Genomic DNA, 26239 nt, shown 5'->3' with positions numbered 1-26239 from the left:
GTGCACATACATTCCCTATAGCCAGTAATTGTACCTTTTCTGGAAAGTCTGCTTCACATTTTAAAAGCTGTGGCTTCAACACTTACAGAAGGAATTTTATGGTCTCACATGATTTTCTAGGTTGTCTCCATTTCTGTGTGTGCATGAGGGAGATTTCTAACCTTTCAGGTAAACTCAATCCTCATCATGGTCTTTCTGATTTAGAATCACCACCATCATCTAGAACAAAATAGTCAACTGCTAAGAAAAAAATAAAATCCAGTCTTCTCTGTCACACTTGCATGCCACACAAAAAGAAAATCAGCACACACACCAAAGCCCATAATCATATAACATAGATGTGCATGTTCTATGTCCCATACACACAGAGCAGTCGCTGACAAGCACGAACTCTCCAGATGTGTTATGTAGCTGCTTCAGTTGGCTGTTCCTTCTGCAAGGCAAAAAGAAATATTAATCACTTCATTTAATGCTAAGGGGATGGGACCTCCTCTCATATTTCAGAAAGGGGCTGGGAAGTAAAGGAAGCCAAATATTTTCCTATTTAAGGCCAGAGCAAAGGAATGCCTGTGGCTGAGTTGTGTGAAGGGCCCGGTGGCTGAAAGGGCAGGAAGCAATTGATGGTGCTCTTTTGATTTTTCTTTCCCCCCACTTTTTTTCCTTCTCTCTTTTGCACATAGAGTCTCATGTCTAATATTTTGTAGACATGATGAGCTGTGTGCAGGGAGCTGTTTTGTTTTTCCTTGCTGTGTTGCAACCCTCAGTTATTTGGGCACAACAAGACGGTGAGTAATTCCCACTTAAGATTTTTCATGGATTTTAACCACTCTGTTTTTCAACACTTTGTTTCTCCGCTTGCCATAAAAATCAGCATCGAGCAAGCCCATTTTCCTGTCGCCGGTTGGAGCTATCAAAGAGGGTCCTGCTCTGCTCTGCTTTATTCTGTAGCATGTAGTATACTAGCCTAAATAAAACAAACTTTATCTGAGCTTGCGCATTCTTGTGCACCGTTTTCTTAGTTTAAGTTCTTTGCATCCTTTGCTTTGCTTGACAAGTTCTGGAAACTTTTTAATCTCCCTTTCTCTTAGCTGTTGGAGTAAGATCTGTGAATACTAGCTCAGCAAAATCTGGAAGTCATTTGACATATTTAACAAGGCTGTATCTTCGGCTCTTTGCAACATGACTGTGTTTTTTTTTATATAGTAAAGTATTGCTTTGGTATACAGGAACATGTACCTTTTAAAAGAAGACTTTAATGTCAAAGGAAATACTTTTGCAAACCAGAATGGTTGTTTCAGCTTTGGTGAAAGATTTTCCAGCTGTGTGTGGTGTGTGGGTGTGTTACTTCTTAGGCATAAGCAGAAGGATGGAACATACTGCTCTAATATTGTACCATTATTCACCAGAGGCTGCTTCAAGCTTCTACATAATCTGCTAGCAAACTCCTTTAAGATTAAGCACAGAGAGACTTACATCTAAGTAATTATACCTAGGATTGGTGCATGCAAAGAAAAGATCACTTGAAAATGAATTGGTACTAAATGCCCTATACCTTTTGTGGTACAGATGCTTTGTGGCCTGCTTTCTTTTTAGATCTTTTTAATCAGTGGATACATTTTGAGCTTTGGGGTGTGCTGTGAGGTGTACCAGACACTGTGCAACGTTTTCTTTATTTGTGCACAGAACTGGGTCGATGAAGCCGGTAACAAACTTTTCATCACCACCAAACCCACTCACGCAATCCATAGCTGCAATTATAGGAAAGGGTCCCTTGGAGCATTCTGAAACCCATGCCCAAAACAGGCATCACATTTCCTGACGGAATGCAAGCTCTCTAGAGACCACAAGCCAGGCACTCTAGAGACCGTAAGAATAGGAACCACCAATAATAATCTTCATTACCTAGCAAAAACTGCATTGCTGAAACACATTACTTCAGATCTTATGATTTATCAGAGATGCATGCAATAGCACCACATTCAGCAAACAAATGCTCAGTTTTCAATGTTAACCTAAAGGACACAGTCTGGCTGCAATACTCTACCCACTTACTTGGGTTTAAACCCCATTTAACTTGATGGCACTTACTTCTGATCAGCCATGCAAAGGCTTGCACCTTCAGATAGCTATCCCCACCACGCTCCCCAATATTGATCATGCATGCCTACTGATTTTGTGGTTTCCCCCTGTACGCTTTGTCTTTCATACAACTAATTGCAGTGTGGATGATGGCGGATGTACATCTCACATCTTAGCAAATATTAAATATGAGTATCCGTCACCACCCCTTCCTTGATTAACCGTCAATCCTCCATCTTCCAAACTGCAAGAAGGAAAAAAATTAACCATTTCCACCAAAGAAGCGTGTTGTTTTTCAGTGAAGGAAACTTCTCCTGCATTTTGGTTGCTTTCCATATCCCCATTGCCCATTTCACATAGATATTTGTGCCCTTATGGTTATGACTGTGGATTCTGACATGGTGTTTGGTCCTAGTTGGGAGTACACGTTCTGGGCAGATGTAGCAAAGGATTCAAAGGTGCAGCCCAAAATGACATTTTTGCAGATTGTCTTGTCTTGCGTGTTTCATTATTTTAGTGCCAGGTTAGATTTAAGAGGCAAGGACAAAGTGATAAAATTACCCTTGTGAGACGGGATTTTTGTTGCCATGGAATATCAAATGCAATATCAGGTAAAGTACTTTCTTAGCAATGTATCTTTCCATACAATGCAAGTTTCTAGGCTTCTGTTCTAGAAGCAATCTCGTTTTCCCTCCCATTTTTTCCTTGCTCCCCACAATGGACAACGGCAGATCAAAGCCTGTTCGAAACCTATTTAGAGAGAAAATGCAGGCAATGAAGTGGCAGTATATGGTTGGTGGGTGTTTAGTGTTTACAAGGATGAAAAAGAGAGTTTCTAATCACATTATAAAGTGCTCTGGATGCGTCAGGAAGAATTTCCATTTGGTCTATGTCAAATTTAAGTCTGTTTTTCTTAGCATATCTTGCCAAGTGACAAGCTCTGGCAAGACATCAAGGAAGCTGCTGAGAATATACAGAACTGAGAATGATCAGATGTAGCCCTACACAATGTGCTTCTTCTTTTCCATACTACCTAAAGTAGGGAGATGAAATAGACATGCACCACGATTTTATCCTACCTTCCTGCGGTGACAGTCACATCACCACCAGTTGCCCACTTTGTGACATCTACATCTGGCAGCTGAGATACCCTATCCCGGGCATCCCCAAACTTCGGCCCTCCAGATGTTTTGGGCTACAATTCCCATCATCCCTGACCACTAGTCCTGTTAGCTAGGGATCATGGGAGTTGTAGGCCAAAACATCTGTAGGGCCGCAGTTTGGGGATGCCTGCCCTATCCTTTATTCTTCTGTGGTGATATAGGTCGTCTTAGAATCAGGCTGCAATGACATCTTTGGTCTTAGTTCTGGCTATTGGGGAATATCTGACAATAGTATTTGAATGATGGCTCTTTTACCAGTGCTCTTTCTCCCTTGCAAGTCTTGTTTAGTTTCGTGGTTCACCGAGATGAAGTTTTCTGGTTTGCATGAACATTTGTTTGAGTCAAGTCTTCTCCCTCACCCCTGCCACCGCGCTCCAACTCTGACTAACCAAAGCATCAGCACCTATAATGAAGGGCCATCTAGTGGTTGCTAATTCTCCTCCACTAGAATACTTAACCTTCCCATGCTCCAATTAGTATTGCCCACTGTACCACATGAGCCTCGTCCCTGGATCCAGATAAATGATGAACATTTGCTATATTGGTTAAATACACCAAAAAGACTTTTCATCCAATAGCACATTCAGAAAGTGATAAGTAAAGGTGTTTTCTGGGGGGGGTGTGTGTGTTGCCCTTGGAGTAATCTCAACACTATCAATAACTGCAAAGCTTTAGCTAAAATGCAAATGAAAAGATGCAACATTTAATAACTGGACCGCAGCCATACTAGATAGGCTTGCTCCTTCGTGTTTGAAGCCTCCTTATGGGTGCTTCGAGAACAAGTTATGTGATTAAGAATTGCTTACATATAATAGCTCTGCTTTTAAAGCATTCAAGACATAATGGGCAAATTGAGTCGTGCTTGGCTCTTGTCGGCACATTTTTCTGAAAAGATATGACCCCGTTTGGGGTTTTGCCAACGTTCAGACGTATGGTACAAGCATGTCACTGGGGAACAATCAGTTAAAATTGCTTTTGAAACAGAACAAAAACATTTGCAACTATCATTCCCTCCCCCCCCTTACATCAGCCTCCTCTGGGATCTGATTTATATGATACCTCTATGTTGCGGTTGCCCCTTCCCTATGGCTTAATCCTACAGCAGTAATGTTTAAGTTGGATAATCATGTAGCATTGTCATGTCAGGTGGGAACCCACCAGCACAACAGCCTTCCTGGGTGTTGGTGGAAGTGGGTGGATAATGTTCCACACAACCTATCCATCCCATCTGATTATCCTATTTAGATGTCAGGGTTGGGATCTCTCCATGGGGAAGCAGTAGCCACATGCAACGGAGGTAATGTATCAATCAGCTTTAGATTTCCATTCCTGGAGCAAAAGCTTGGGTGGAGCCTTATGTCACATGCAATCGGGATTATGTCATCTGCAATAAGAATATAATGGACTCTATCCAACTTGTGCAACAGACACTTGTACATGCAATGGAATTATCTATACCTGTCTGCATCCCTTCCAGCTTACCACATGCTCTCAAAAGCAGCTCTGGGGGTTTGAAGGACCCTCCAGAAGACGTGTGGAGGGAGGAGCAGGAAAAAAGACATCTCATTGCACAAGCAGAACTCCACTCACACTGCACTGGGTACAACCCCATGTGATCTTCTGGTTTGTCAGTTACAATACAAGTGTTTGATGACCTGCACAAACCCCTGACATTGATTATAGTTGCTGGCATTTAAGCTTTAAATGGTGCAGCTGAGAAATAGGCCAAATGCAAAACTGCCCCCATGATACAGGCAAGTAGCATGGATGGACCACATTCATCAGATACATCTGAGAGCCGTTGGCTTAAGACTACTTCATGCATTACCTTTTGTGATCAGTAACTGGTTCTGCTTCTCATAATACATGTGTGTAGTGTCATTTGTAAAAGACTTCTGTGTGGTTTCAATTAGGGGTGGGGAACCTCAGGTATGGGGGCCAAATGTGACCATTCAGATCACTCTACCTGGCCCTCAGAACTAACCCCAGGCTACACATCCTCCTCAGCCACTCATCCCTCTCCCCAGGTAACATCCCTCACCGATGCTACTTCGCACCCACTTTGAGTGTTTTTGCCTGGCTGAAATTTGTCCTCGCTTGCTTGCCTGCCTGGATGGTGCCTCTTCCTTGGCTGGGTGAAGCATAGAGAGGCATGTGCAAGCCTTAAAACACTTTTATGAATATGGATTGGGCTAAGCGTAAGCAACCTATTTTCTCAATTATTGAGTTAGTTGTTCAGAAAGGCAAGCCTTAGTTTCCATGTGTTGCTTGATCCTGAAACCAGGGGTGGTAATGAAAGCTGCCAGCTTTCAATCTGCTCTTGATTTGGAATCTTTGTTTCCCAAAGCTAAGCATGAAAAGCTGTCATTAGTTTAGCTGTGGGGTGTGTGGAGGGCACAGCTTTTAGACGGCTCTACGCCCAGAGTGGTCAGGGGGGGTGGCTATTTGCCTTCTGTTTTTATTCCCTAATGTGGGAAGCACAACCTTTCCCATCTCCGCTCAATCCAGCCCACTGAATCTCCACCCATGGCCTAATCATGGACAACTCGTTTCTTTCTTGCATTTTGTGTGGGGATGTGAATTACTGGGAGATGGCTGAGCAAGACATGCTTGAGAATGCCTGCTGTAAAGGCTCCTGAGTAAGAGCACACAGCTGTGCATAGCTGGCTTGAGCAATGCCGATTGCCACATTTGAAATGAGAGCATTCGGTGCCTTGTGGGGATTCAGAGTGTTGCACAATGTAAAATTCAGTACAGAAAATGGTCTGTGGCTTCCTGTGATTTAGAAAAGTCCAAATGTAAATTAAGTTCCAGGGAATCCACATCCTCTAGGTGAGTAGGTGTTCTTGGAAATTAGGCCAGTTTCTTCAGTTTGAGGAGGCCTATGGTTTGATGAAAATTAGATAATTACCCTTCCCTTGCATGACTTTCCATATGTGCTATTTGACTTGAGACCAAGATCCATCAAACATTTTCCTTAAGAAGTTGGGGAAAGAATCCATTGCTTTATTGCAACAGGGTAGCACTGCTGTTTCTTTTTCACTGGCGCAGATATTATTTTACTTATTTTTAACAATGTTGAATCAATGCCACAAGGTGCTCGATAGATCTTTATGCTATAAGCAGAACCTCTCTCTCCCTTTCCAACTTTCCAGCTTAATCTTGGACTTTGGACTTCAGTGGTTAAAGCAGAAGATGGAGAGCAAGAATTCAAATGGAGGGCTTGTTTCTTTCTTTCTTTCTTTCCAAAAGATGTCGTCTAGTCTAATTCTGGCATTCATGTTAGACATGCTTCAGTTATACATACTGGAGAGCCTTTTGCTGGTTCTTTTCCCCCCATGTTTTGGTGACCACTGGGAAGTCAAATGCTCATTCATAGTGACAAGGTGTTAAAATAGAAAGTCGGCTATGCCCTGGTCTTCTAAAATATAGACACTTTCTCTGCTAATACAGTTGCTTGGTTTGTTGAGGATCTCAAGCTGTTGTATTCTTGATTTCTACCATGATCTAAGTCATTGGTCTTAATTCTTGTGTCATGACCTGCAACTGGGTCACAAGCTAGTTCTATGTTGGCACGCTCAAGAGAAGGAGAACAGATTTAGGAAAGAGGATATAATATGTAAGACCAACAATTAAAAGTGAGTCCTGGGCCACCAGTCAAGATGACATGTTAAGCTCCAAGTAGATGCAACCCTGGCTTTAACTTGCATTACTGTTCAAGCTGCTAGCATATGCTTAAAAACCTCCCTATCACTGTGAAATTTAATTTAACAGCAGTTTATTTCTCAGGATGTCCAAGTTGGCATGTTTGCTCAGGCTATAAAGCAATGTGAACAACCCATACATTCTTGGCCAAATTTTCACCATGTGACACTGAGCAGAGCAAGGACAGCTGCAAACAAAATGGCTCCAACAAGGCCTTTTAAGGCTCTGTGGTCCTCATCCCGTTCACTCTGAAACTTCAGTGCATTCAAGAGGTCTACTCAGTCTATAAATCATGAAACTGCCCCAGTGTTTCCTATAGAATCCTAGATGATTAGTTGTTTCACTTTGTTGTTCTGTTCTATCTTTGCATTTATTTATCACATTTGTTTTGCATTTTTTAATTATCTGCTCCAAAGGGCTCAGGTTATCTTATTACCTTATTACAATCAAACAGAAGCCCTGCAGGGTAGATGATGGGAAGGGATAGTCTGAACAAGACTTTGTATGTAGGTCTCCCTAGATATGACCAATCATTATTTTTATAGATTTATTACGTTTCCATACATTTTCCTCCAATGAGTTCAAGATGGTGTACATGGTTCTCCCTACCCTATGTTATCCTTGCAACAACCCTATGAAGTAGATTAAGTTGAGAGACAGTGACTGGCCCATGGTCATCCAGTGAGCTCACACAGAACCTTCTCCATGGATCTGGTCCAGCAGTTCCAAGAAGTAGACTAACTCTTTTGCCTAAGCAATTCTGAAAGAATTTAAGTCTATAATCTGATCAGTGTCGTGGAGTGCACACAATTTTTAAAATAAAGGAAATTCAATGGGGAAAATTCAAGCATTCTGGTTTCACAACTATTCCTGTAAAAGGATATGCTGTTGAGTGGCATGTGGTGGTTAACTTTCTAAGTTTTGTACATTGCTGAGGTCTAAAGATGTGAATTTGGCTGGTCTCCCTCAAAACGTTACCTAACAGCTTTTAATTAGTTTTTGAATCTATGGATCCAAGAGCCAAAGTAATAAATTATGTGGCCTGCTCAGAACATTTCTTCAACAAACTTGAGCCTTAATTTAATGAGAACACCCTCTTTCATTTTTCATGCTCCTCTTTCTTAAGCCAGTGCATTTTGCCCAAGTGATGGATTAAGGATACAATAAAGATTTTACAGTTGTGTTTTATGGGCAGAACTGGACATTAAAACAGGGGTGGAGAAGAATGTTTGCTGCTATTCCATTCATTTGCCATTTCTATTTCATAGTGTTCATTTTGAAATTAATGAATCTCGAGCTCCCCATTTAGTTATGTTTAGTTTATTGTTTGGTCTGAAATGAATGACCACCACATGGAGTGCCAGTCTTACTCTCTTCCTAGTGATGTCTAGTTTTAACAACTAGATGTTGCAGTGGAAGAAAGAGACACGGAGCAGTAGGGTAAAATCTAGCTCCATCTTAAGCTTAGGTCACAGGCATGGCCAAACTTGGCCCTCCTGCTGCTTTGGGACTACAATTCCCATCATCCCTGACCACTGGTCCTGTTACCAAGGGATGATGGGAGTTGTAGTCCCAAAACATCTGATGGGCCAAGTTTGGCCATGCCTGGCTTAGGAGCACAAAAGTATCAGCTGTAGAACAGGTTTGGACCCTGAGTGAGAACCCAGAGGCTAAGAGGGGGGTGTACCAGAAGGAAAATGAATTCATATTGGTTGATATATAAATGCTGTAACTTTGTATTAATGTAACATTTTTTATATGTAACTGTGTATTTTTGTAATACACAGTTACCTGCTGTTGCTTCTTTATTGCACACCACTTAGAGATATTTTTAATATATTAAGTGGCATTGAAATTAAAGAACCATAATAAACAAAAAACAAAAATCCAGCAGGAAGAATGTAAAACAGCTTTGGGTCTTCCTTCCCCCCAAAAGCTTAACAACTTGGATTATTCCTCCCCCCCAAAAAAGCTCAACAAGTTTGGTCAATCCAATGGGTAGATCACTGCCAATATTTTTATAGTGGGAGTAGATCACAGTCTCTTGGGAGTTTTACATCCCTGGTCTAGCCCAATCCCTGCAATGCAGGAATCTCATGACAGACCATCGTCCAACCTCTACTTAAAAACTTCCAGGGAGCCAGAGTGTACCTCATCTTGTGGGAATCTGTTTCACTGTCAAACAGCTCTTACTGTCTGAACGTTCTTCCTGAAGTTTAATTGGAACCTCATTTCTTGCAACTTGCATCCATTGATTCAGGCCCTAGCCTCCAGAGCAGGAGAAAACAAGCTTGCTCCATCTTCTATGACAGCCTTTAAGATATCTGAAGATGGCTATCATATCTCCTCTCAGTCTCCTCTTGCAAAATGAAGTTTCGGCACACACATACACCTCTCTCCCCACCATATTGTTTCATTTCACAGTGATTCTAACTACATTTGCCTATATTACAATATGGCAAAGTAAGTGTCATCAATTGTTGCATCACTCATGTGATGTTTCATCCTTGGGCTCCAGCTTTATATTCAAATTGTGATCAAACAGCCAAAGGTTCAGTGCAGAGTGGTGGCCTTGATTCAAAACAGACTCTTGTTCCAGGTGAACAGTCTTTTCTATTGCAGTCTAGCTTTTGGCACAAGTATCACTCACAACATTTCAACATTGAACTGGATCAACTTTTCTTTTTTTACTTTTTTCTTTTTCACTAAATTTCCCCAAACTTTTTGGTGACTTTGCATATGCTACACTTTTCCGTGATTGAGGTCATGGCATCATGAAATCTACTTCCCTATCTCCTGGTTCAGATCTACTGCTGAAAGTAACATATCCATTTTTTCCCTTAAGAATAGTTGCTCTACAATAATCATTGTAGATATGTGCCCCTAGATAACACAGACATGCAATAGGGGCAATTGTTTGCCAGTCACAATTCTCCCTGTTGCATGAAAAGTTACATGTGCTCTTTTTAATTTTATACTCCTAATACCAGTCAGCTGGGTCCGATTTCCAAAGTTTGGAAACTGTTTCGTGTCAAGATGACAATGGAAAACATGATATAACCCTTCAAATAACAGTCATTTTGTAGATTTAGTTTGGGAGTGCTTCAACCACTGAGTTTTTTGGCCGTGTTCATGAAACACAGAAAAATAGATTCCTTTCCTATTAGCTAACAAACCACTTCCATTCTCCAAGATTTCATGTTGAATGAGCACTGCATTTTTAAGTACTTTAAAAAAAAATGTAAGTGAAGAAGAACGAATATGGTGTGTGCTTTAGAATGGCCTACTTCTTCTCTCCTTAGTTGCATAAAATATATACCAGTACATGAATGCATGCCAGCTTGGGGGAGGTGGTTGGGCAAGGTATCATGTTCCAAAACTTACCTCTTATCATTCAGCTGAATTTCTACACCCCTTTGATAACATATTCTTCAGGTACTACAACTTAATGTTTATTTTGATAGCAGCCTTTGTACAAAATGGTTTGTGCCCGGAGGGTTGCACAGGCTTGCACAAGCTGCAAGTCACCAAACTAATCTAGCATTCTGGATGCAGAGAGGTTTTGATGGAAATTCAAATACACGGCCTCAAGCACATCCTTTCAGGCAGCATGGTTCTTGGAGGGCTGGACCACCACCTCACCACCCTTGAACATTTGATTCGATTCTGAATCAGAAGGCTGAGTGCAAATTATCTTCCTCCCATCTCCCATTACAATGCAACTGAGGGTTGCCAAATTTCAAACAGTGTTGAGCTATTTTTATGGAAATATGGTAAAAACAACACTGCCGACATGGGCTGCCATATGTCTGGATTTTCCCGGATATTTGTCCGATTTCTGCCTGGACACTGCTGCCGACTGCAGTATTCCGTATATGTCCGGGGAACTCCTGATGTATGGCAACCCCTACCCATGTAACCTGTTTTCTTACCAAGTCTTTAGAACTGTGCTGCCAATAATGGGAATCAATAGAACAAGATGAAGATGATGATTTTCCTAGTGATCATGCCCAAAAGGAATGATTACTTAAAAATACCATAGGTTGAACAAACACCAGAACTACCAAGCGATACCATGCAAGAGGAAAGACTAGTATAGAAATGTATCTGGTGTTGCGACGCTCATCTTGCTTTACTGGCCAAGGGGGCCAACATTTGTCCGCAGACAGTTTTAGAGAGCTACAATTCCCAGAGTTCCTGGGAAGAGGGATTAAACTAGTCTGGGAATTATAGCTCTGTGGGGAGAATAGAGGCCTCCTAACAACTACCAGTACCCCTAATCCCCCCAGGATTCATTGGGGGAAGCCATGACTGTTCAAAGTGGTTCTCACTGTTTTTTAAATGGAGTGCAGATGGGGGATGGGTCTTTGTTGTGAGAATGCTCATTTCCTATGAACTTCTGTTCCTATTTCTCATGGGTTCACAGTTCACAGAATAAGTTGTAGGCAGCCTCATTTGCATTTCAGTTCTGTCATCAATACAGTCTCCACTCCAAACTAGGTGCCTATTACAGATGAGGGAATTCCAATGCATGCAGTCCTTTGTGCAGATAAATCTTTGTACCACTGAACTACACAGCTGTGCCACAGAACAAGAGAGTTTCTGAGCTGCTGATCAGTTCAATCTCCATTCCTGGGTGAAACACACAGGTTCTCGTGGCAAGTGGAGATCAGGTATCAAGAGAAAGTAAGCAATCCCAAATTAATTTGCACCCCTGTTTATATAAAGAATGCCTAGTTTTTCATAATTCCTGTTTCCCATCTAGGAACTGATGTGTTGTGCCTAAGGATGGAAGCTGAGCTGCGTAGCAGTTGGTTGTAGTTGCAGATGGAGGGGGGGGGGAACGACCAGTCATTATTTGTTTTCTCCTTCCAGCAGGCCTCAGAGCACCTGAAAGGGCCTCATTTGAACACCCATTACATCCTCCCAGGCTCCATTTTACCAGAGGAAGACATGGATGACTTTTTTCTTTCTTCCCCTCCCTCCCCCTTTGCATTTTTCAACCATCTGGTACAGTGTTTACCAAACTTGGGTCTCCAGCTGTTTTTGGACTACAGTTCCCATTATCCCTGACTCCTGGTCCTGCTAGTTAGGGATGGTGGGACTTGTAGTCCAAAAACAGCTGGAGACCAAAGTTTGGGAAAGCCTGATCTAGTCTGATGAAGAATTTTGGGGTACTTAAGTGTCTGATAGATGAGCAATCTCACCACCTGTCAAATATGGCTTAGGGAGATGAGATGGCATGCTCACCACTGCTAAATCCAGCAGAACTGAACTCCACCCGTCAGAATCTGTCATCCATTTTTTGTCAGCCGATAGACAGGTGGCCCAAGGCTGGACTGGATGAATCCCAAACCAGAATTAAGATTGCCGGAAGAGGAGAGCGCAAAATATGGTCTGAAGCTCAGCATCAAAAAAAACTAAGATCATGGTCCCATCACCTCCTGGCAAATAGAAGGGGAAGAAATGGAGGCAGTGAGAAATTTTACCTTCTTGGGTTCCATGATCACTGCAGATGGTGACAGCAGTCACGAAATTAAAAGACGCCTGCTTCTTGGGAGAAAAGCAATGACAAACCTAGACAGCATCTTAAAAAACAGAGACATCACCTTGCCGACAAAGGTCCGTATAGTTAAAGCTATGGTTTTCCCAGTAGTGATGTATGGAAGTGAGAGCTGGACCATAAAGAAGGCTGATCGCCGAAGAATTGATGCTTCTGAATTATGGCACTGGAGGAGACTCTTGAGAGTCCCATGGACTGAAAGAAGATCAAACCTATCCATTCTGAAGGAAATCAGCCCTGAGTGCTCACTGGAAGGACAGATCGTGAAGCTGAGGCTCCAATACTTTGGCCACCTTATGAGAAGAGAAGACTCCCTGGAAAAGACCCTGATGTTGGGAAAGATTGAGGGCACAAGGAGAAGGGGACGACAGAGGACGAGATGGTTGGATAATGTTCTCGAAGCTACGAACATGAGTCTGACCAAACTGCGGGAGGAAGTGGAAGACAGGAGTGCCTGGCGTGCTGTGGTCCATGGGGTCACGGAGAGTTGGACATGACTAAACGGCTAAACAACAAGACAGGTGGCCATGATTTGGGTGAAATGACCTCATGAGCCAACTTGGGCACCCTGGTGGGCAAAGGCTGGCCCAGAGCAACATGTTCCCCATCCCTGACATAGCTGCATCAATGTAGAAGAAGTTTTGATTCAGAAGCCTTTCAAATGGCCTTCTTTTGGTTGTTCTTCAAAAGAGAAAGGGGAAAAAAACCCAGAATAAAGGTTCAGGTTGCAACATAGTTTAAGACTATCTCAATCTTAAAAATATTAAGGTACCACTATAGCAGTTCGATACATTATTTATTTTTAAAGTATCAGTCTGGGATAAAGAAAAACTACCTCCCAATAACATGCATGTTTAGCTTAGAAGACCAGGGCAGATGCATAAAGATATTTCAGCAGAAAGTGCATAACGTAACATATATGAAGAGTAATCGTTTAGTTGATGTGCCCTATAACAAAAAAACTTCCATGTAATTTCATTTTATTTTGTAGTCATTTATTTTAGATAGTGAGCTGGATTGCTTTAGTATACATCAAAATGAATTACCTGAGCTAAATTCTTCACTGACTAATAATCCTTGGAATCGTCCAAGCCACTTATAAATTAGCTCAGAATTAGTCTTCTGCCATGGATGAAATATTGCTGCAGTTTGAGACAAACCAGGAATGCATTTCTTTCCTATCTGGAAATATAAACGTACTGCAATATATAAAATCTTAACATCTCTGGAGGAAAGTAAGGTATCTCCATAGAAGTCCTTTAAAAGTTGGCTACATAGAAGATGTAGCTCTTCGTCTTGGCAGGAGAAGATCATTTCCCTACTTTGGAGATTTCCCCCCCCCCATGCTTTCTCATGCTGAACGGGAAACCCATTTGGCAAACTCAAACTTGAAGCAGCTCATATTTTCACTTGAGTATATTTGGGTTTCCAGGTCCTCAAAAGGAGAAATATGCATCACAGGTTAAGAACATAAAAACCAGAGCCTGTCTGATGGACCAGACGAAAGTCATCTAATCCAGAACATCCTGTTTCCAGTTGTCACCAGCCAGATGCTGTCCCCCAACCTTCACACAGTGAGTGTGAAGGTTCCGCAAGGAGATTCTAACTGCCTGCACCTGAACATAGACAGAATCCTCCCTTTGATCGGGAAATCTAGTTGAATGAGGCAGAATGAGGCGAATTGCCGCAGGTGGCAAATGCTGGGAAGGGAGTGGCAGTCCTAATCCCCTAGCTCAGGTATCCCCAAACTGCGGCCCTCCAGATGTTTTGGCCTACAACTCCCATGATCCCTAGCTAACAGGACCAGTGGTCGGGGAAGATGGGAATAGTAGTCCAAAACATCTGGAGGGCTGAAGTTTGGGGGTGGCTGCCCTAGCTATTTCTTCCCTAGCCATTCCTCTCTGTGTCTGCTGTCCCCACATGTGGGGCAGGATGTAGGGCAGGATGCTTTCCTGTGTTGCCAGGGTTCAAGCAAGATTCCAGGTCCAGTTGACCTCTGTACATGCAATGCCAGGGCATGGCAGGGGAGAAATCTTGTACTTTGTGGTACATATTACTGCCAAGAGCAGCAGAATGCCTTGGGGCAGCCCGCTAGAGCAGTGGTTTTCAGCCAGTGTGCCGTGGCACCTTGGGGTGTCTTGACTGATGGTCAGGGGTGCCACGAGCAACACTGGCCTCTGTCCCTCTTTCCTTCCCTTGCTTCTCTGATGCCCTCTTGCATCACTGCCTCCCAAAGGCTTGCACAGCTGTTTATTGCAGCAGACCTGGCTATAAGCTCCATAGGAGAATGGTGCCTCTGGGAGGCACCTCTCTTTGGGGCAGGTGTGGGGGAGCTCAGAGACCAGGAGCAACTGCCTGGAGGACTCCCAAGGAGAGGGGAGGGTGAGGGAACCCTACACAAGGCAGGGTGTTCGAGAAAGGGTGAGGGGCTGGCAGCTCTGCAGGCAAGGGGTGACATAACTGGGCTCCTGAGCCCCACATGGATCCTGCAGAAAGAATGTATTTGATCAAGGGAACCGTGGACTCAAAAAGGTTGAAAACCTCTGCTCTACATAGTTCCTGGTTTGGGGGACATTCTACTGAACGCAGGCTTTCATCTTCAGAACTTTGCATGGAACACACAGAGTTTGGGGACACTGGTGGAAGGACATTTTGAGCTAATGCACATTCTTTTGAAGACCTTGCCATAGGGAATTCCAAAATACGTGTTGCCTTTTTAATTATTCCCAATCACTCTTAAGTAGTCCATAAGAAATACATTTTACTAGGCGCCCTTCAAGGAATGGTGTGGTTACATTTAAGGCCCTTTGTAGAATGCAAAAATAAATAAAGAGTTCATACCGTACCTTTGGGAAAATATTGATTAAGCACTCCCATTTTTACTTGTGTGTTTCAACTCTGGGGGCATATCAAGATCTCTGCCTGCATTTCTTCATTCCTTTTGGCTAATGGATTGCTATACCAAACAGCAATTCATTGACTGGCTGAAGACATTTATGAATCACATTTGTAAATGATTTCAGGGCAGGGTACAGTAAAGCCTCATTTAAATCAAAAGTGCCTCCGTTTTTTTCTCTGGCTGTGCTGTAGTTTTTCTCATTGCCTACAAGGCTGCTTCTATGTGATAGCTTACTGGCAACTTCTTTGTTGCTTATCTCTGTCACACGAGGGTGACTAATCGTTCGCTCTGGCGAACAGGGGGTAAAAGAGGCAGAGTTCCCGCCTGCAGGGGGCTTTAAACTCGAAGCCCCGCCCCCGACCAACCTGATTGGTCGGTCCGGGTGTGATGCAGGTGGGAATCTTCCATCGCGCAGGGGCTGAGCTAGCAGCGCCTGCACAATGGTTCAGTCGGGAAGCCCACAACCCCACCTCCATAGCAGGCGCGGAAGTGGCTTTACTCTAATCTAATGTAGAGATCTAATCTAATCTAATGTAGAGACTGATGGCAACCTTTCCAAAAGATATAACGACCATGCTCCAGAATGGCAAGATTGTACAAATTTGGAAATAAATCAGCATTCTAGCCATCTTCAGGCATTTGTTACCTGTGTTAAAGAAATATCTGAGGTGAGCCATGGGTACGAGCATTCAGGGTCCACCACCACCACCCCAATCACATTTTCCGTGTCCTCATTCGTTGGCAGATGACCCGAAGTCAGGGTCCTACTTGACTCATGTAGTTCCCCCGCCTACCACATTTTAGCATCCACATTTTTCCATGATACTAAAACATGCAGGTACCCTTCACAAGTGCAGGAGGCTCCTTGCTTCAAAATGCCATCCTGCAACTCTGAAAACTGTAAGGGGGTGAAGTTTGCATGCTTCTCCCTGCGACCCCACCCTAGAGAGTTTCCTTAACCCAAATTGTGACTGCTTTAACTAGGCTTCACTGTGGGAACAGACCAATTACTCTGAGACATTTTTCGGGCAAATTAACAATGATGTTCAGCGATTGGAAGCACATGTTATAATCATCTTGATGCAAGAAGCCAAACACAATTGTCATGTTGTAATTCTTAAATTCATACACGCGTGAGAATATTTACTTGATTCCATCAGGTCTTAATTACGGGTAAATTAATTTAAGAATGGTGTCTTTGGTTGCAGTGTACAAACCATTTATTCCAGGAACGTCCCAGTCAAAGAAAATGATTGCTGTTTCGGATTCTCAAGTCTCCCTATATTGGAGACTGCCCTTTTGTGCATCTCACAAGCATGTGGAGGGAAATGGCTTCATTGACAGCATGCTCAGCACCTGACCTACATGATTGTTGCAACATTTAAAGTGGGGGAACTCACAAACCAGCAAGCTTCTGAACACATGGAGCGGTCCCTAGACTACCCCAAAATGTGGAATAGTTAACCGATTCTCCTCCAAATGTTGCTGAGCTGTACCTTCCATCACCCCCTGACTTTTGGGCATGGTTTAAACACAGAAAAGGTTGTACGTAGGTCAGAGTAGAGCCTGCTTCAACACAGCAATCCTTTCCACATACATATTTATGATACCAACAATAACTTCCTGAAAAGGGGAGATAAAGAAAATAATAATAATAATAATAATAATAATAATAATAATAATAATAATATTTTATTTATACCCCGCCCATCTGGCTGAGTCTCCCCAGCCACTCTGGGCGGTTCCCAATCGAAAAGAGCTGTGAGAACTGAAAGAGGTACTTGCATTCTTCAGTGCCTTTCTCTAAAGCCATTGGTTTTAAAGGAAGTCAATCACTCTTCAGTCCCACCGTAATCAGGGGTGGTTGAATTTGTTGCAATGCATTTGTTAAATGCAACACATCTCTCTGGATTAGAGCCAATTTCAGATGCCAATTTTTAAAAAAACCAGGCCGTGTTTTTTATTCAGTAGATTCCTGGAATACAACATGAATAGCATCTAACCCACTTGCCTTGTTTAGAAGTTCACTGGAAATATATGGTGGTGGGAGCAGAACTACACAATCTAGCCTGAAGGTCCCCATTCCTACTGGCTAGAGGCTCAGACTTTTGTAGTTGACCAGGAAGATCTTGAGGGTTAATCTTGTGTCCTGCTGAACCACGTGCACAATCCTTCACACTGTATGATTGATGCTCCTCATTGCGTGGAGGATTCTCAGTGTGTTCAGCTGAGAAGCACATTCCTCTTCTGCCCCTCCTACTCAATGTGCAAAGGTTGGGGTGGAGTCAGGAAACATAGCACTCCCTGGAGGCACCATTCCTGAACAGGGCTGATGCATTTGCAACATCCCATTAGTACATGAATTTTACATGAGGTGCTGAAGCAGTGCTGGGGAGAATGGTAGACTCAGCTGTTTCTCACTCTGAGAAATGAATTGTTGGCTGATTCATTTTTTGTAGTTGTTGAATTTCCTCATATTGGGCAGCTACTGCTTTTTGAAAGCAAGTGGTCCCATAAGAGTCACTGAATCTTCTGATGTGCCACATGATCAACTCCACCCATGTGGTGTTGTCTTAGTCACATAAATGCCTCTGCAGCATGGGTCCTCATCACATTGATGCTGCTTACATTATGCTGGACATCTCATTACAAGGCCATGTAGCTTGTTAAGTCTGATCTCACTCACTCACACACACACAACCTTTCCCACAGCCTGCTTAGCAAGCCTGTCATTGGTCTGTTCCTTGCTTACCTCACTAAATCGCCAGGTATCTTCTGTCTATCCTCACCCTGTTTCTGGTCTTCAGCCAGAACGCAAATCACAATGGAACAGAAGAGGAGAAGGTACTCCAATCTAGACTGAGAAAAGTCTAAGGGCCTCTTCATAGGGGTCAATGAGTAGAAGCTCCTCCTGATGCTCATCTTCCTTTCAAACAAAAGAAACAATTCATTCCTTATAGTGTCACCAGCAGCATGAAATCCACCCCTGTCCTAATTGCTTAATTTACTTTCACCGGCCTGGAACTGGGGGATTCAGGAGATGAGAGAGGGAGAGGGAGAACATAATTTTGTGAGCAGTCTAGTAGAAAATTGATGTCACTCATGTTCGGTCTAAATCATAAATCAAGTGCCGAGGCGCATGGCAAAGGAGCCTTGTTGAACACATGTATCTGAATTTCAACCTGCACGCTGTACAACGCAAGCTTTTCTTGTATGGGCAGTCATGTCAACTTTTGCAGCTTGGGGATCAGAGCCAATGCACGTAGGAAGAAAAGCCTCGTGTGACATAACAACAATGCATACTATAGAGTCAAGATGACAACATGGTAAAACAGGCAGCGGTAAAAGCGTTGCTTATGTCCCAAAGTCCTAGCAAAATAAAGTTTTAGAAACTTCTTATTTGGGCGTCAATACAGGCAACATGGGGTGAATTCTGGTGGCCATGAATCGCCATCCAGCTAGCTATGGGCATTGGTGAAGAAACACCATTGGTGGTTGCACAAACTCATGGATTAAGTCAGGCATCCCCCAACCTTCGGCCCTCCAGATATTTTGGACTACAATTCCCATCATCCCTGACCACTGGTCCTATTATAGGGGTTGTAGGCCAAAACATCTGGAGGGCCACAGGTTGGGGATGCCTGGATTAAGTCCATATTCTGATGTCATAGAAACATAGCAGGATGCAGTGATTCTCTTGGTATTTGGGCATTGTATTTGTAGTTGTCACTTCTTGTTATTATGAACCAGTCAATTCTGTTTCAAAAAAATTGGCATGTTTCAAAGGCATAAACCAAGGTCTGAGGATATTGGGCAAAGAGAAAATAACGTACAATTTAATCCAATCTAACATTTCTTGCCCAAGGAAATGTCATTTTGCACGTTTTCTTTTCATTTCTCATTGCAGTGGTGCACCATGAGCTTGAGAAAGAAAGAAAAACAGCATGTCTTCAATTTGCAATCCCACCCATCAAAATTGTTCATATCCATTAATTTAAAAAAGCTAGTTTTAGTTGATGGATCTACTAACACAGCCAGTGAAAGAAAGCAACCCAACTAGTATGTGTTGATCCAAAATCAAGCAACTGATGATCAAGTGAACCAACTAAAGCGACAAATGATAGATCTGATTAAATTATACATTACTTTCACTTTTCCCCATATCCTCCAATAGGAACCTTTGTTGAAGTTTTGGAAATTTCTTTGCCACTAAAGAACGGAAGTGGTCCCAAACATTTGCGTATTTATATCTTCAGAATAGGCATAAGAATGTGTTTCATGATGTTGTGATGGCAGAGAAGTATCCTAAGATAGGAGTCAGGAACTAGAGGGAGATTGGTATGTGCTAATCCAGAGGCCAAAGAAGGGCATAAGAACAGTGTAATGGGGCCAGAATGAACCAACAGTCTCAAAGGTGGGTTGAAGAAGACTTTTGGCTGCCACCCTAAACTCCCTGCCCCGCCCTAGCAAAACTAGTATAAGTTCTTGCTTGGTGTTGCATCTGCTCCTCAATCAGGCTATTTAAGCTGCCAAATACACAATTTAAAATTCAGTATACAGTAGATTAAATGCATAATCTGGTAATAATCATTATCTTGCCACCATTTGTGATTTTTTACTTCACTAATTATGCTATTTATTATAAACTAAAGCAATAATCCATCGGGGGAGCGAGGGAGGGAGAATTCTATAAAACATCTGGATGAATTTAAGTGCCGACTGTTCCCTCAAATGATACACATGATTGTGTGCATCTGTACAAAAAGGGAACATTGTCCTTTTTTACTCTTCTTGGCATATAAGCCCCAGAGGAGTGGTGCAGGGAGTAGTGAGAAAATGTTTTGGGGCACGAGTCCAAAACTTCAGGCATTGTGTAGGTGTTGGGATTTGGGACATGTTTGCTTGAGGATCCGATTTTTTTCCATCCCATCCCACTCCATATAGATATTCATACACATAGTGTTCTGGTGCAATGGAACAATTAAGAGACACAGGACTGCAAGGGCCATAAACATCAATAATTATGTATACAGTGGTACCACTACTTACAAATTTAATGCGTTCCAAACACACATTTATAAGTCAAAAAAAAATTGTAAGTCGAATCCCATAGGAATGCATTGGGAGGAAAAATTCGTAAGTAGAAGCAACCCTATCTAAAAATTCGTAAGTAGAAAAAATCCTATCTAAACCGCATCCAAGATGGCGGGCGGAGCTCCATTCGTAAGTAGAAACATTCGTAAGTAGAGTTATTCGTAAGTAGAGGTACCACTGTATAGGGTTTGTTTTTCTTACATAAAGATGACTTAATCATAGCAACTGATGGCTGTGAGGCATTCCTGCCGCATCATAAACACAGGTTATAAAATGGATTTTTTTCCCATTGATGCACCATTTATTGAAAGAGGAGGAAGGGGTATGGAAAAGAAAATTATGCATGACATAAACAGATTCCATCATTATCTCTAGGGCAAAATGAGTTAGAAATCACTACAATGACCATTATTATATTATTGGGAAATCTCTGCAGTTGCTCCAGCAGGCTGACCGATGGAATTGTTTGCTGTAAACAAAAATATTTCTTACATCAGAGTAGGAATCCCAGCTCTACTGTAGATGCGGTGTTTTTCAGCTGCAAGCAAGTGGTTGTTTTAAAGAGAGTTCAATTATGATCTGTTTCTTTCAGCTCCCTATTCTGGCCAGCCAGGTGGTGGTGTTTTTAAGTGCTATGCAAAGCCTTTGAGACCTGTTTGCTCAGATGCTATAGAGACCAGAGGAAAAAAACAGGCAGCAACACCATGACCAACTATAGTTCTGTAATTTCAGCACTCTGCAGCAGCAGCTTCCAACCTGGTGCCCTCTGGATGCTTTGGGCTACAACACCCATCATCCCCAACCAGTGCAGCCATGTTGACCAAGGCTGATGGATGGTGCAGTTCAAAATATCTGGAGGGCACCAGCTTGGCCAAGGCTGCTCTGGGAAGGAACTTAAAGGCTTATATTACATTCTCCCAGTTAACGTTGGTTCAATGGGAACAGCTTGGGTGCTACTGGTTCTGCAAAGGGCATTTCCCCACACAGAGCCCCAGGGGAACCCTACATTGTATTTGCAGCTCTAATGCAAGTTAGCTCACCTGGTCACTTCAGCTGTGGGGGGAAAGCTGAGCACACACCCCATAGCTTCCAACACAACGCAGCCCAAATCTATGACATCGTCTTCCAGGTCTGCACTCCCGTGTGAGTCACATGACCCATGCAAGATTGTGAGTCAACAGGGTTTTCCCCAGGCACAGTGCTCCAACGTGTATTTTGGGGCACCATGCCCCCCAAAAGTACAGCCTGAGATCACATGAGAGGCCACTGTGTGTGTTTTCCCCCTGTTTTTTCTCCAGGGCAGTTGATGGATATGACGCTGCCTTGGGCATGCTTCTTTTTGTTCTCCACTTGGGTGAATGAGGGAGCTTTTATAATGGGGAAGAAAAGTAGTGATTCTAGGGATTCTAGTGAGGTCATATCTAAGATCTCACCTGCCCCCGCAAAAAACTATTGCTTGATCAGGCTGAAAAGCCTGTAGAATTCTCTCCACATTCTAGTTTGTTAAAATATTCTTCTGCCTATGTCTTTGCAAGGGGAAAACACCCCACATGAGTATAAAGACTAGAATAATCCACAGAAGGACAAAAAGACTCCTTTCATGCATGCCCTTGCGTTATATTCACATCTAATTATAAGTCTTATGAGCACATTTTTTCCACTCACCCGCACTCAGCACTTATCTAATTGCCCCAAACTGAAAACACTCTGCAGTTTGGCTCAGCGATCCAATGAGTTCATTTTCAGACTATGCTTTGCTTGTATTATGATTCTCGGTATGGAATGAACATCTTAACTTTTCTTGTAAACATTGCCATAATAACAGGCACTGGATTCTTGGGCGCCCCCACTCCAAGGGAAAATAGATTTTGATCGCCTTCATTTGTGATGGGTAAATGAAAAGGGATGTTGTTCCAATGCTCCCCATCAAATGTCTTTCAAGGTGCAGGTGTTTGTAAATCCCATTTCTATGCCTGCCTCCCCTTCACACACATGCAAATCTGCATTTGCCTCTTCACACAAGTCATGCAAACGTCACCCTTCTCCATTCATTGACTCACACACATGACCCACATGTGCATTTTGGAATATGCATGTATGTATTATATACATAACCTGCCTATTGATGGCAGTGGCAGCACAAATCCTTTTCAGGTTACACATGGTGTCTGTGAGTGCGAGCGTTTCAAGATCTCCTCCCTTCACCCTAAACAAAGAGGAAGACACAAACAGCCTCAAATGTCTATAGGTGACCCAAGTAAGCAAGCTAAGCTGTGCCCAATAGGTTAGGAAAACAAACCCACCTGACAACAATTAGCCCAAGAAACATCCTTGCTGACCTCTAGGGAGATCTCCATCACTTGCACTCCAACCCCAGCATAACAGAACAATCCTAACCTGCAGATCCACTGGCTGGTGGCAGTTCAGAAGGAGTGAAGGTGCCTCTTCCGATGGCAGGGACTGGGCAGAGGAGGAATACTGGAGGTCGCCTCCCCAGCTTGACCCTTCCAGGGACGAGGAAGAATAAGCAGGGCCAGCTCTAAGGCAAGGCTGGGTGGCACAGGGCCGCCAGGGGGGCGCCGCGTGGCTGTGCCCGCGGCAGCCGCGCTGCACCCGCCCGCCAGCCATGCTGGGAAACGGGGCGGGGGGCGCCGGAGGGATCTTTGAGCCACGGCGCCAGGGCACCAGATACGCTTAAGACGGCCCTGAGAGTAAGACAGTTTAGAATTAGAAAGTTGGAAAATAATGGGAGAGGAGGAAGCACGGGGAAAGGGGGGGACAGCTGATGGACACAGTGTCTTTAAAAGCAGAACCTAGCAAGCCTTAAAAGTAGGAGAGCAAAGAGCTAAAAGACAGAGGGCATGTAGCAGCACCAGTAGAAGTGATGAATGAGGAATTGGGAGAGACAGGGGGTGGAGATTCACTCGGGACAACACCATTATCCAAGAGGCTGGGTTCTAAAGCTTCTCTCTGTAAATACTGAATAAAAAGTGGACGGTAAGAAACATTTGCTTGTCTTTGTACATTCCTAGACAACCGGCCATGGGAGTGGCTGGCAGCAGCCTGACACCCCCAGTGCAGGACCGCTTCATCGGCAGTGGGCATGTCCGCCACAATGCCTGTAAATAGCTCCTCAGGTGTAGAGCTACTGTTGGTGGTTCCTTTAACAGCGGTAGCCCAAAATAGGCCCCGACATGGGGCAGTCTAAGGTGGGACAGGACAGGAAGGAGGCCAATGATTCTGGAGAGGTAAAGGGGAGATAAAGAAAGAGAAAATGTGTGCAGGGGAAGGGAGAAGAAGGAAGTCAAGGTTTATCTGGAAACTTATTCCCAGATAAGTCAAGAAACCACATCTGCCACCTGGCCAGGATGTACAAGCCAGGGCTTTGGAGGTAGCAGAAAAACTGCCTACCGGTACTTAGGATTTCAATGAGAGACATTGGCCACTGTACCCACTGCTTTCTTTTGAACAGAAACTGATATACTTGTTCTCACGCATTAACTACAAGCTAGGGAACAGTGATCTCTCTGACTAATGCAATATCAGGTGTTTTATCATTTGCTCTGAAATAAAGAAAAAAACCACCATTCATTTGGCCATTCTCCCATAGGTGCAGTGAAACCCATTATATTGACGCACACTGCATATGAAAAGTTCTGTGTAATTTTCCATCAACCCTGACTAGTTAAACTAGAAGCAGCTGCCGGACATGGCAGTCTAGAGCATAAGACTGGTGGGTAGGAAGAGGAGGAGATCCTTACTCATTTCCCTAGAGGACCCCTTTTCTTCAAAAATTGCCCCACCCACTCCAGATGGTTTCTCAGCACCCACATAATTTCTTCTGCAGGGTTGAAAGCAAAGGGGAATTTTGAATGGTAATAAAGGTAAAGGACTCCTGGACGGTTAAGTCCAGTCAAAGGTGACTATGGGGTTGTGGCGCTCATCTCGCTTTCAGTCCAAGGGAGCCAGCGTTCGTCCTCAGACAGTTTTCTGGGTCATGTGGCCAGCAGGACTAAACCGCTTCTGGATCAAAGGGACACCATGATGGAAACCAGAGCGCATGGGAACACCGTTTACCTTTCCGCCACAGCGGTACCTATTTATCTACTTGCACTGGTGTGCTTCCAAACTGCTAGGTTGGCAGAAGCTGGGACAGAGCAACGGGAGCTCACCCTGTTGCAGGGATTCGAACCACTGACCTTCTGATTGGCAAGCCCAAGAGGCTCAGTGGTTTAGACGAAAGCTCCACCCACGTCCCCCAATTTTGAATGGAGAATCAGCTGGCAGGGAAACAATCAGGTTCCTCCTCCTTGATCGATACTAAAGATTCTCGCACAGCCCTCTCCAGCCTGATCTTCTCCCGATGTTTTGAACTATGGCTGCCAACTGTCCTGCTGCCTCAGGTGCAATATGGGGGTTGCTACCCCATCATCAGTACTGAAGTCAGCTTATGTATGTGGAATGGGCAGGGGTGCCATCTGATCCTTTGCCCAAGCTAGCAAAATAGACTGAGGAGACCCAGAATCAAATTTCAGTCATTTGGTGACCTTAAACGAGCATTATCTCTCAGCCTAATCTACTTCACCGAGTTGGAAGGAAGAAATGGACCAAACCCAAGTATGCCATCCAAAGGTTCTTAGAGGAAGGGGGAAATGCAACCATTTTTTTTTATATAGTGCAGTCCTATAGATACCTCCTTTTATGAGGCTTATTCCCAGATAAGCATGTTTAGAATTACAGCCTTAATGACACAATGGCCCAATTCCCATTGGCCTTGCTTAACTGCTATGCTACAGCAATACCGTTTCCTTCTCAAACTTGCTAAATGTTGTGCTGCCTGATACGTTTTTTTCTGCATTAAATGGTGAAATGAAACATGGCTTTTGAAAAAGCAATCACCATTTTGGCCCCTTCCTTGTGATATCAGCCCGTTCTGTTTCTTTAGTGGTATACATGGAAATGTTGGCAATGTTTCAAAAGTCTCTTGTTGGGCAGATGGTTTACCTCTGTTTTGATTTCTCTTTGCTTCAACTCAAGGAAAGCAAACACCTTGATAGAGATAATCAATATTAAGATGTGAACGTTTAGGAAAATGCAGTTTTAATCTGCTACATAAATTTTCCAATACTGGAAAAAACAAACCCTCTTTCTGTGAAATGTTTTCCAGATGTCTAACAACTTGTAATTTATATAAACAATTTCTGGCAAGCCATCTCAATAATTACTCAAAAAGTAAACTTGTATACAACTCTAATGAATGATGCGTTGTCTGTTGAGAACAAGCTTTGTGTTTTATAAAGTCTTAAGGGCCAAAGCCCAGTGTACAGTGCACTGGAATAAATAGATTTAAATACGCCAAACTCTGTTTTGGATCATGGCCAGTATCTTGGATCACAACCAACATTTATCCTCCCCTCCTTTCCCATCTGCTCATTATATTCTGAATCATAATAACCATGGGAGCTCCATGAAATTCACAAGGATAAGCAATTGGCTAACTGGGATCCAGCCAGGGTTCCACAATCTTGGGTTCCCAGATGTTGTTGGACTACAACTCCCATCATCCCCAGACAGATTAGCCAATGATCAGGGTCGGTGGGAGTTACTACTCCAACAACATCTGAGGCCCCAAGGTTAAAAATCACTGCCCCCATCCTATGTTTTCCGGATTAGCAATCTGGCCACAATGCAAAAGGAAGTCATCGTGCGACCAGGAAAGTTTGCAGGGTCCCAATC

The 26239-nt window shown here is 43.3% G+C and overlaps 1 protein-coding gene across 1 annotated transcript in view; it reads left to right on the top strand.

Annotated features, from left to right (window-relative positions):
- Nucleotides 1-587: 587 nt before the first annotated feature.
- COL3A1 (collagen type III alpha 1 chain) overlaps nt 588-26239 on the top strand; it is a 95778-nt gene continuing 70126 nt past the window's right edge. Inside the window, exon 1 of the mRNA XM_035135841.3 lies at nt 588-785. Coding sequence (XP_034991732.3) covers nt 707-785 — 79 coding nt within the window. The 5' untranslated portion in view covers nt 588-706. The remainder of the gene's footprint in view (nt 786-26239) is intronic.

The sequence above is a fragment of the Zootoca vivipara genome, chromosome 1 (genome assembly GCF_965207765.1).
Source record: "Zootoca vivipara chromosome 1, rZooViv2.hap1.1, whole genome shotgun sequence".
Lineage (NCBI taxonomy): Eukaryota > Metazoa > Chordata > Lepidosauria > Squamata > Lacertidae > Zootoca > Zootoca vivipara.
Note: the sequence above shows the minus strand (reverse complement) of the source record. Positions and strands in the feature narration are given on the sequence as shown.